Genomic DNA, 11,324 nt, shown 5'->3' on the forward strand with positions numbered 1-11,324 from the left:
GTGCCCTACTCTGGGCGGGAGCACTAACACCGAGGGTGCAGGTTATGAGCTCTCTAAGCCTCTCGAATCACCATTTAATGCAAATGTTAAATAACGCTTACCTGGCACTTACCTGCGCCTCCACAGCACCAAATATAAATGAATAAATATAATAACCATATATGCAACTAACCATGCATAATAACGAATTATATAAAGAAACGGCATATAACGAATAAGCATTTATACTAATTTCTGGGAATTATATGTATATAGGTATATACGGAAAACCAAAAGCCTACTCACTGGTATGTGGAAGGGTCGTAGCCCCCCTGCCTCGAGTGTGCACGCTCGTCCTCGGGATACGTGTCACCTATATGCGAATTAACTATAAAAACGTTAACTTTAAAGCACATAACCTTCCGTTCAAAATAACTTCTCATACATTGCTCAAAATGGACAAATGAATATACCAACGTGATCTACACAACCTCAGGATCACAACCATATTTTTAAAATAATTTTTGGACCTCTCACGCGCCCCCATGCGCCAAAATAGGCACGGACCTACGCGCCCCCACGCGCGGCCACGTGCCATGCACACTGACAGTGTCAATTGATGCCGTCAGGAATATTCCGTTAAACTAACGGAATATTCCGTTAAACCTAAACAGACGCCGTTACTGCCGTCAGGAATATTCCGTTAAACTGTGACATCCCACATCGCCCAGGGGGTGATCCTTATATGTATATCCCATCCCTACTTAGCACGAGGCCTTTTGAGAGCTCACTGGCTTCGAGTTCCATGGGAACTCCGAAGTTAAGCGAGTAGCGCGCGAGAGCATTCCCAGGATGGGTGACCCATCGGGAAGTTCTCGTGTGAGTTCCCAAAAACAAAACCGTGAGGGCGTGGTGGGGGCCCAAAGCGGACAATATCGTGCTACGGTAGTGGAGCGGGCCCAGGAAGTGATCCGCCCCGGACCGGGATGTGACAATTTGGTATCAGAGCCTAACCCTGGTCGCGTGTGTGCCGACGAGGACGTCGGGCCCCTAAGGGGGGTGGATTGTGACATCCCACATCGCCCAGGGGGTGATCCTTATATGTATATCCCATCCCTACTTAGCACGAGGCCTTTTGAGAGCTCACTGGCTTTGGGTTCCATGGGAACTCCGAAGTTAAGCGAGTAGCGCGCGAGAGCATTCCCAGGATGGGTGACCCATCGGGAAGTTCTCGTGTGAGTTCCCAAAAATAAAACCGTGAGGGCGTGGTGGGGGCCCAAAGCGGACAATATCGTGCTACGGTGGTGGAGCAGGCCCGGGAAGTGATCCGCCCCGGGCCGGGATGTGACATACAACATAATTACATTAAATTTCTATAATAATCATTTAGTGTGAAAAAAAATTACATATGGTATATTTATATTTGATGGCTAAACTTTGTATCATATATTTATATTTTTAGTTTGTACCCACTTTTAATTTGCAACCCTTTTTTTTTCAAATTTGTACTATTTTCTTATGTTTTAATTTGTACTCATGTATTAATTTCTTTTTGTGTCCATATTTTTAAAAATTTCATTTGTACTCATAACTTTTTAATCTTCTATTTGTACCCTAATTTATTTATAATGTCCTCATTCTTTTTTATTAATCTACCACTTTGTTATACGTAAAATGTACCAATTTTTTAATGGACACATTCTTTTGCCATTTATTATTTCATATTGTTACATAGCTTTTATCCTTTTAATCAATCAAAATATTTCAATTTTTTTATTGTAGCAGTTTCTAATAGTATTATTTGAGGGATTTTAAATTTATAAGATTATAAATTTCATAAGATATATAACAATTAATGTCAAAACTATAGCAATATAAACATTAATAGTAATATAATGAGGTGTACAAAGTCATTAAAGTTTTAGTGTCATTAAAGTAATATAACAAAGGATTTTGATCAAACTTTGAATGCTATTAAAATTTTAGTTAAAAAATGTTAGAGACTAAGAACCGTATGCAAAGTATCTTAATTAAAATATGTATAATTTTTGTGCTGATCAATAGGATGGTTAGAGCTTAACCAAAGTAGCCTAATAACAAAAATGAAGTACAGCCCAAGAGAAAAAAAAAAAAAAAAGGGGGATCTGAGCAGACAAAAAATACAAAGAAAAAAAAAATGACAATATAAAATGCCAGTGAGTGACGCAGTCGCCAGTCACCGTTCACCAACCATCAGCACAGCTGCACTTTAGCAGTCGCACAAGTCCAACAGAGACCAACACAGACTCCCACAGAGAGAGAGATGGCGTGGTGTGCGGCAAGGACCTACCACATGCCGGCGGTTGACATGGGGGCATTGCGCACCCGAGCTCCGTTAGCCGCCGGCGCGGGCTTTGCCTCGGTCGCTGGCTCCACTTTCTGGCGATCCTTGGCTTCATCGAAGCCCTCCTCTCGCTTCGCTTGCTTAGCCATTTCCACCGACGCTCGTAACTTCCAACTCTTTTAATTTCTCTTTTGTTTTAATTTAATTGGATTTCTCATGCTCTGTGTTTGGTTACATGGATTAGAAATTGGATTCCTCTGATTGGTTGTATAATTTGAATCTCCATTTGATCAGTTGTGGATAAAGTATTGAACTTTTCGTGTGAAATTAACATGGGCAGCTTTTGTTTGGTTGGATTTAGGAATTAAGGAAGCTGTCCACACTGAAAAGGCTCCCGCTGCATTGGGACCGTATTCTCAGGCAATCAAAGCCAACAACTTTGTCTATGTGTCGGGTTGTCTTGGTCTGATTCCCGAGGTTTGTATCTTGGATTTTTGTTTTGTGTCTTGGATTTTTGTCCTTTTTTTTTGTCATTTTAATCCATCAATGTTGGTATGAACTGGATGATATTATGAACTTATGTTGTGTGCTTAATTGCAGACCGGAAAGTTTGTATCCGATGATGTTGAAGATCAGACAGAGCAGGTATTGTTGATGCTCTCATGTGTTGGTTACACTTGTGTGGTTTATTGGGATGTGAGATAATCATATGTTCATCGATTTTGTGCTTTTATTTTTATGCATTTGGTTGGTGAAAACCGATAACTTAATGGCGATTTAGAAGTGACAGTTGATGGAAATTTGTATGCTGTTTGAGAATTTAGTGGTTGCAGGATCTTAAACTGTCAAGAATTTCACATTCCTCCAAAATGATGATGGCACTAAGCTAAGTCATAAAGAGATAACTAAATGCCGGTTATTGCTGTATACCTTATAATTATATCTCTTTAATATTTCTAGTCTGAGTCCCTATTTAGTAATTGCCAACACTAAACATCTTAAATTATAGTAACCATGCAAACCTTCGTCGAGGAGAAGTTAAATTTGTTAACTCAATTGCTGTTTTTAAGCGTTATCGTCTTAACAAGAGAGTATAGTTCATAGCATTGCTGTGTGACTGCGTTTGATGGATTTGGGTTTATGAAACTAATGCAGGTTCTAAAAAATATGGGGGAAATACTGAAAGCAAGCGGGGCCAGCTATTCCTCTGTGGTTAAAACGACTATTCTGTATGGATTTGTTTTTTCTTTGCACAACCTTGATTAGAGACTTAAGTGTTGGAGATGAAATTAGTTGTCTCTTGTGTCCATGCAGGTTGGCTGATTTGAAAGACTTCAAGAAAGTCAATGAAATCTATGCTAAATGTGAGTTATCTAGATATACAAATTTGATATTGGAGATTTAATTCTTAATTAAACTGTGGGTTTTCTATCTGCATAAAACTGTAAGCCATAAACGTATCGAGGTATTGATAGGAGGTAGAATGAAGTTGACTTTAACTCTTTAACTTTTTGTTTACTTGAGCTAATTTCATTCGCCACATTCTTACGCTCAAATTACCTTGCAGAAACAGATCTGCCTCTGCTTAATTTTGGCAACCGTTTACTTGTTCATTTAACTTGACTTATATCATATGGTTTTGTTTGCAGATTTTCCATCTCCAGCCCCAGCGCGTTCAACATTTCAGGTAGCGGCACTGCCACTGGATGCCAAGATTGAAATTGAGTGCATTGCAGCGCTGTAACGTCGTAACCTACAGCTTTTTCTCAGCAACTTAGATAATAATGTAGGAGGTGACATCTTTCAGTGTTGGGTTTCACTTTTTCCTCAATGGCCTCATGCACGTTGTTGTTGTTGTAACATCGGTTTTTGTATTCTAAAACCTAAAGAGCGAGACCAATGACGTTATTGAAATGGAACTTTCCTTCCTTTAGTCTTGAGTAATTATAATTGGGTTTATATTTCACTTTATGATGCTATGCCCTCCTTTCCGATGTGCTTTGTGCCTCTCTCTTGGATTTAGCTCGTCTCGTTTTGTTAAGAGCAATGTGAAGCGCTCTTTCTTAGATTGTTCACCTGGACAATAATCAAAGAAACAAGAAGAAAATTGAAATTTGAAGGAGCCACATTGATAGCAGAGAAGTTGGATTGATGTTTTTTTTCTGGAGGGAGAAATCAGTGAGCCAAGTTGTGTCGCGGATGGAGAAATCGGGGAGGATGAAGAAACCAGCGTTGGAAAGCCTGGCCACAATGACGTTGTTTTAGGAGGATGGCGATTCCTCTAGTTTGAGGAACACAGAGTAAGCTTGACTTTCCCCCATCGGCTTCAGTTGGAGTTATGGAAACCTGATGTTTCTTTTTGGTTTCTTTCTCAAACTATTTTTGGTTCAATTTGAGAGCTGGTATAAGTAAGAAGTGATTTCTCTTGCAACTAAGATATGGTTTCAATTGTGTTGCCGTTCAATAGATATTTGTCACGTATTAACAAAATGTATCATTTGTTAGTGACAGTTCTCTTTCTTTCATTTATTTAAAAAACAGTATTATCTACACTAAGGGGAGGGGATGAGCTTAGCCTCACGATGGATTAGGATGCAACTCGGATGGGTTGGAAGGTCAACCAATCCTAACCCAATCTACTATAAAGCTTTAGGATTTAGAGACAACGAATATAGACTGACTAATCAAAGTCTCTTATTCCCTAAAAGCTTAAGTAATTATAAAGGGTAATTTATTAAAAAGGGCATTGATTTTTGGACTTAGCCCACTTGGGTGTAGTATGAGAATTAATTGGTATTGGTTACAAATTTACAATCTGGTTAGATTGAGTTTAGTTAATCGGATTGGGTTGGGTTGGGGATAGACGGGCAAATGATCAACCCAACTCAACCCAATCGATGAACGGGTTGAAATTGAGTTGGGTTCCGGCGGGTTATAACTAAAAAAAAACTTGCTTGTTCGTGTTTAAAATTGGGTTGGACATGGACGGGTTTGGATTGGGCCAACCCAGGCTGCACCCCTATGATGGGTTATCAAAGTGAGTTCTTTTTTCTAAAGATTTTTTTTTTTTTTGGGTAAGAAAATTAAAGAGATTCTCTCTTGTTGACTAGAGGTGTTAAACGGGACAACCTGGCTTGGCCCAGCCCATTTTAATTCAGCCCACGTAGACTTAGGTCGTGCTTGGGCTGACCCACTTAATAAAATAGTAAGTCTAGCCCAGGCCGCGGCCCTAGCCCATTAAGGAATGCCCGAGCTTGAGCTGAGTCATTAAATGGGTCGACTTCAGCAAAAAAAAAAAAAAAAAAAAAATTAGTTACTTAAAAGTATTAAAAACTTATTTGAACATATTTTATAGTCAAATATCCCTAATATTAACCTTACAGTGTATGTTTTTAATTGAAAATTAATGAATAAATGGGATAGTCATAAACAGTGTTCTAAAAGGCCCTGCAACTATAATCTATAGACGGTTTGCATTTTTTTCTTTTCAAACTGATAACTTTTATTAATTAAAAAACTAATACAAAAAATGGAAAGCCCAAAGGCAATCCAAATACAAGCATAATTAAAAGTAAATACAACTGAAAAGCTCAAAAATAGCAAGCCCACAACAAAATTCCTAGATTTGGAAGGATGCAGACTCCACCACACATGTTGGGCCGCCGTTGCTAATCTGACACCACCACCAAGATGAAGAACCCACCAACCAAGAGGAAGAACCCATGAAAAACCTGAATGAATGGGAAAATGGGGGTGAGTGAGCCACCCACTGTCAAAGAGAGACACATGATGGACTGAGGAGCAAAGGTCAGCGGTGGAAGATTGACGACAAGAAGAAACATTGGAGGTAAAAAGGGACATGAAAGCCCAAATATAAGACAAGCCCAGGAAGGTTGAGACAAAGCTCAAGCTCAAGGAAATTAGAAATTAAAGACCTAAAAAGGGGGTAAGCAGAAGGCAAAAAAATGTAGGGAAGCAGGATGGAATAGTCAGAGGGAAAAAAGGGGAAGCAAAGAAAATGAGCAAGGGAGAAGGGGGAAGATGGTGGGAGAGGAAGAAGGGCTAGGATGGAGAAGTGGGAAATGTCAAGAGGAAAAAAGGGGAAGGGGGAAGTTGGTCAGAGAGGAATGATGCAAAAAGGGAGGAGAACTAGGAGACACGAAAGGGTGGAAGGCAGGCAAGCCGCCAACCCTAAGTCGAAACCAACGGCTGACGGCTAGGAGGCTTGCAAAATTAGGGTTTGGGAGAGAAGAGATGGGCATGGGGCTCTAATCCCTAGACGTTTAAAAGAAAGAAGAAAGGGCGCCTAGCCACCTAGGTGGACATAAGACAACTAAAAGAAAGAAGAAAATGGCGCCTAGCCACCTAGGTGGACATATTCACGACTAAGTGGGTTTAGACGGGCTAGGTTGTTTTTTTGTGGGTTTTTATTTATTTTTTATTTTTTTTAAGCAAATGGTTTAGGGTCGCGACTTTCTCTTAAACATTAAATAAATAACTTTTAGTTTGCATTTTATTTTTCAATAAATTGTGAGAAACTTGTTTGCTTGGATAAACTCTCATTTTATGAATTCCAATGTTTTCAATATGTTATAATACTTTATAATTGATATATAATTCTATTTTACAATTATATATTTCTTTCAAGTGCAAGTACACACTTATTTATATATTATGTAAAAATTTAATTGAAACAAAGAAAACACTGCCACTTAGTACTATGGTCTGATAGTATTCCTCTTCACTTGGAAGTGAGAGATCTTAGGTTCGAATCTAGTGGATGGTGAATTCGATACAAAATTAGGCTGCTAATTGTATGGCTTAACCAAACTCTCATTTCTCTTAATGTAAAAATATCGATGTGCTAACAAAAAAAAAAAAAAAACGCCTAGGCCTCTAGGCGTTAGGTCACTAACATTTGCCCGCCTAAGGGACAAGCTTGTGGTGTAAACATCGAAGGATTTACCATAAGCTCTTGTATCATTTCCTTGGTTACGGACAAGCTTACAAAATAAGATAAATTCCTTTATCACAAATGTATAATTATACCAAATCCTTCTACGTTCTACGCATCTACAAGTTACAGGGCATTGAATATCGAAGGAGAAGGGTTGCAATTTTAATTTTTCGAAAGGAACATTTGATCATTTCTGAAATAATAAACAGACCCGATACGAACTCTACAATTTTACTCTCCATGCCAAAACAAGTTTCTTTTCGATTTCATTTAGCAGTGATTTACCTACACTTGAAATGAATCGAGCATGGCTTTTAGCGTCTTCTGAGATGCTTGCCATTGTTTCTCACTTGCACTTACCACAAATAATACAACAGTGTTTCCCTTTGCTGTTGCCACTGCAAGATTGTGAGAACCTGTGAGAGCAAACGGGGTCTCGAGCGCATACTTGTAGTACTGCATACGAAAGGAAAGATTGAATTCATGTTGAGCTTGACTTTAGTTGTGAATGAAGGTGGATAAAAGGAAAAAACTTGAAAAGTATTTTACTTCAAGAGAGATTGTATACCGTCAAATCACCACGCTTCTCAACTGTAGTCTCAAGGAGCTCATCTGGATCGTATGTGTTTCCAGTGACGAAAGGGCCAAGAGAAGCAATTACCTTCTCAGGGTTTCCAATGTCTTCAATTGTTGCGTTCGGTTTATTGGTCAGGCGTATCAAAGGAGAAGCCACAACCTGAAGTTTTCCCTGTTTTTCGTCTTCAAATTTTACCTCCACCCACGGCTCTGCGCATTTTGGTTGGCAGTAATTACCAGATAAAATGTTTGCTACGCGCATCTGTTTCCAGGTTGGGGGAATGATGAACTGGTAGGGCTCCACATTTCCTGCAAAGAACCAAGTTTCAAGTATCATCAGTACATACATAACGAAAAACATGTTATTGACGAAAACATGATGAGCTTAAAGAATTACTGCTATTATTTTCTTTGATCTTTGTAGGTAACATAGAATGTCATCCAGATAAAATGCAACGACCAATAACAAACTCAAAATGCTGAAATCTGCACAGGATCGAAGCTATGGAGGTCAAAATTGACATGAACTCAGTAACTACCTACCCAAAAACCAACTTTCTATGGACAGACCAAACATCACTTGAACTCCAGCTTCAAGAAACTCTACTCCTTTTGCTTTCTTTCAGTCCGTATTAATATCCAAAAACTGTCATTTTACGAAAGTAGCGCACTTCACTCTTCTTAAGAGTGTTCGAAAGTCCAGTTCTGAAACTCGATGGTTTTCCCTTCTCCCTTATTTAGCATGTCTTTGCAGGAAGAGCCGATTTTCTGCTCCTGAACATTCTCCTGACCTCTTACTTCATGGACGCTAACATAAATTTTCCCTTTCGCAACAACTCTACCCTGCTCAGCCCCAACTTTCTGTAGACACATAAATTGCAAAACATATCCTGATATCCTCACAAAAGGAGCCCGTTTCCGTTGGTTGAGACTAGCTTCCGTAGAAATAGAGATTATGCACAAACAGTCGAACACCCAACATTGTGTAACCAATTTGTACATATTTGGAATGTACATGTTTCTTGGACTACTTCACCTGATTTGTTAAAACTCTTGTTAACATGTCATTGTAGTTCTTCACTTTTGTAAACAAAAAGAAAGTACCCCACCTAATTAGGAGCTGTCGATTTTCTTCAACTCAAACCAGCCTTCAAAATATGACGCGAACATCACCATGTACCTATCGGGTTACCTCCTAAATACTCCCTTCCCCTTTTTCATCCGGACAATACAAAATGCTCCTTACTTTTGCACTCCAAACAGTGTAGGATCTCAGAAGTTTGAACCACGAAATCTTCTGTAATTGAAGGATGCTCTCTCCACTCAGTGAAAACTGTGCTTATGAATTTGGAAATTCTTTTAAGATTTATCCGCAATTCTACTCGAAGCATGATAATGCTAAAGCCGGACACATTCAAACGCGGTCGGTAGGTAATTAAGCAGTAACCAAAATGTAGTTCCACAAGAGCAAAATCATCCACTCAGAACATGAGAAATATTGCGGAGTCGACTCAATCAGTTACCAACTGGTTAGCATTCGAGTGTTACTGATAAAGAAAAAATAATTTAATGAAACATGAGATAAAAGTGAAGAGAGTACCAGCGCGAAGGGCGGGAGTGTCTTTAGGAGTGGCTTTGAAGACGACGAAGGAAGAATCGGAAGGTGAGGCCGGGAGATAGGAGCCCACCACCGCATCCTTAGCTTCTGCGGAAGGCACTTTCAGTATTGTTTCAACCAGAGCCAGAGGAAGCAGACCAAGCCCTGCCTTCAGCAGCAACTCCCTTCGTTTTTGACTGGGAAGTGATGGAAGTGAATTCGGAGGAGAAGGCGAGAGAAGTGGCGTCGGTTTTGAACGTGAGGAAGAGTGGCATTTGGAGGAGGCGAGAGAGGAAGGTATTGGAGGAGTTAAAGGAGCGGTAGCCATATTCTTAAGAGGAGAAAGAAGGAAACGATGATATGATATGTATAATATTGTAGTCGCAGGCGCTGGTCCCTCCCCGCCCTTATCCGATATCATCCATTTTCTTTGTTTTTGCTTGGTTCCACTTCACTTCACTTCACCAACAATATCTAAGGGTTCATATTTGGCACGTCATTTTTTAGCATATACATATCAGGTTTTAAAACTTCCCCAGGATGAAATTTGCATGGCTTTCAGTTTTCACGCGAGGGATTTCAAAGGAATGGGCTTCATTTTTTAAGCTTCTCGTTACCAGCAGGAGTCCCGCGGCCGTTTGTACCCTTTTTAGTACTCGTTGAGCTAATTTTCCATTGTTTTCGTGCATTAAGCCTAGGAATACGTTTATTTGCTAATATGATGGTCACATTTCACTAAAGATTCAATGACCATGTCAAAAAGAACCAAAAGACATTAAGTGTTCACCAATGAATACATAATATATAATGTGGTAACCGAGTCGTTTGATTCCTTACTTTTTAATTGTATTTTTTAACACAAAACAAAAAAAGGAGTCAATTATAATTAATTAATTTAATTTTTTAATGCATGGATTCCATTGACAACCCATAGAATAAATATTAAAATCAATTTTAATTATTTTCTAATAGTTAATGTAGCTATAGGCCATCAATATAATAATAAATAAATACCAATTGGAAAAGAATAAACAAAATTTTGACATATTATTTGGAGATACTCCAAGTGGTTCACTTGGACTATGCTATGTATGAATGATCTTTTTTTTACACATGCTGGCACACTATGTATCATCATATAAGTGAACAACATGATTGATATGTCTCTAGTTAACCAATGAATACGTAATATATGATGTGACAGCCGAGTCATTTGATTCCTTACTTTTTAACTGTATTTTTTGACACAAAACAAAAAAATGAGTCAAATATAATTAATTTAATTTTTTTAATGCATGGATCCCATTGACAATCAATAGAATAAATATTAAATTCAATTTTAATTATTTTGTAATAGTTAATGTAGTTATGGGCCCTGCCACTTAGTGCTATAGTCTAGTAGTATTTCTCATCACTTGTAAGTGAGAGGTCTTAGTTCGATTCTCGCCAAAGACGAATTTGAACTACATTATTGCTAGTCCATAGTGAGGCTAAACCCACCCTCTACTTCTTAGTGTAAATAATATTTTAAAAAGTAGCTATGGAACCTCAATATAATAATAAATAAATATTTGACACATCAATCAGAAAATAATAAGACTTAACATTTGTATTCAATTAGCCACATCTGCCATCAAATAAAACTTTGACATTTTATATTTGACATCTATTTTTGCGATGCTCTAAGTGGTTCACTTGGACTATGCTACGTATGAATGAATGATCTTTTTTATTTTTAATTTTAATTTTATAGAAGATCCTGGTCCTTAAGACTATTTGTTGAATATTCTCTTTGCTCTTTCAAACTCAAAACACATGCTAACACACCACGTGTCATCGTATAAGTCAGCGACATGAAGTTAAGACACAGGCTTTTGTTTGGGCCTTGTTAA

The 11,324-nt window shown here is 38.4% G+C and overlaps 2 protein-coding genes across 2 annotated transcripts; one reads left to right on the forward strand and one right to left on the reverse strand.

Moving 5' to 3' along the window:
* Positions 1 to 2,185: 2,185 nt before the first annotated feature.
* On the forward strand, positions 2,186 to 4,235 carry LOC103951358 (reactive Intermediate Deaminase A, chloroplastic). The gene is made up of 6 exons (XM_009362711.3): positions 2,186 to 2,465; positions 2,664 to 2,779; positions 2,903 to 2,947; positions 3,458 to 3,531; positions 3,617 to 3,666; positions 3,952 to 4,235. Exons 1-6 carry the CDS (start codon positions 2,282 to 2,284, stop codon positions 4,044 to 4,046), a joined length of 564 nt encoding a protein of 187 aa, XP_009360986.1. The 5' UTR covers positions 2,186 to 2,281; the 3' UTR covers positions 4,047 to 4,235.
* A 3,071-nt stretch (positions 4,236 to 7,306) lies between these two features.
* LOC103951357 (psbP domain-containing protein 6, chloroplastic) lies at positions 7,307 to 9,850 on the reverse strand. Its single transcript, XM_009362709.3, has 3 exons — positions 9,436 to 9,850; positions 7,828 to 8,144; positions 7,307 to 7,715 (listed from the first exon to the last, which is right to left on the reverse strand). The coding sequence occupies exons 1-3, from the start codon at positions 9,758 to 9,760 to the stop codon at positions 7,545 to 7,547; spliced, it is 813 nt and encodes a 270-aa protein (XP_009360984.2). The 5' UTR covers positions 9,761 to 9,850; the 3' UTR covers positions 7,307 to 7,544.
* Positions 9,851 to 11,324: the final 1,474 nt, after the last annotated feature.

This window comes from the organism of the source record quoted next, unplaced genomic scaffold (genome assembly GCF_019419815.1).
Source record: "Pyrus x bretschneideri cultivar Hongxiangsu unplaced genomic scaffold, Pyrus_bretschneideri_v1 Contig66, whole genome shotgun sequence".
NCBI lineage: Eukaryota > Viridiplantae > Streptophyta > Magnoliopsida > Rosales > Rosaceae > Pyrus > Pyrus x bretschneideri.

Coding starts and splice junctions, on each gene's coding strand:
- LOC103951357 (XM_009362709.3), bottom strand. CDS start 9,760: ATGGCTACCGCTCCTTTAACTCCTCCAATACCTTCCTCTCTCGCCTCC. Junction 8,145..9,435: donor CACTCCCGCCCTTCGCGCTG/GTACTCTCTTCA, acceptor GGTTCTTTGCAG/GAAATGTGGAGCCCTACCAG. Junction 7,716..7,827: donor AGAAGCGTGGTGATTTGACG/GTATACAATCTC, acceptor TTTCGTATGCAG/TACTACAAGTATGCGCTCGA.
- LOC103951358 (XM_009362711.3), top strand. CDS start 2,282: ATGGCGTGGTGTGCGGCAAGGACCTACCACATGCCGGCGGTTGACATG. Junction 2,466..2,663: donor AGCCATTTCCACCGACGCTC/GTAACTTCCAAC, acceptor GGTTGGATTTAG/GAATTAAGGAAGCTGTCCAC. Junction 3,532..3,616: donor GTGGTTAAAACGACTATTCT/GTATGGATTTGT, acceptor GTGTCCATGCAG/GTTGGCTGATTTGAAAGACT.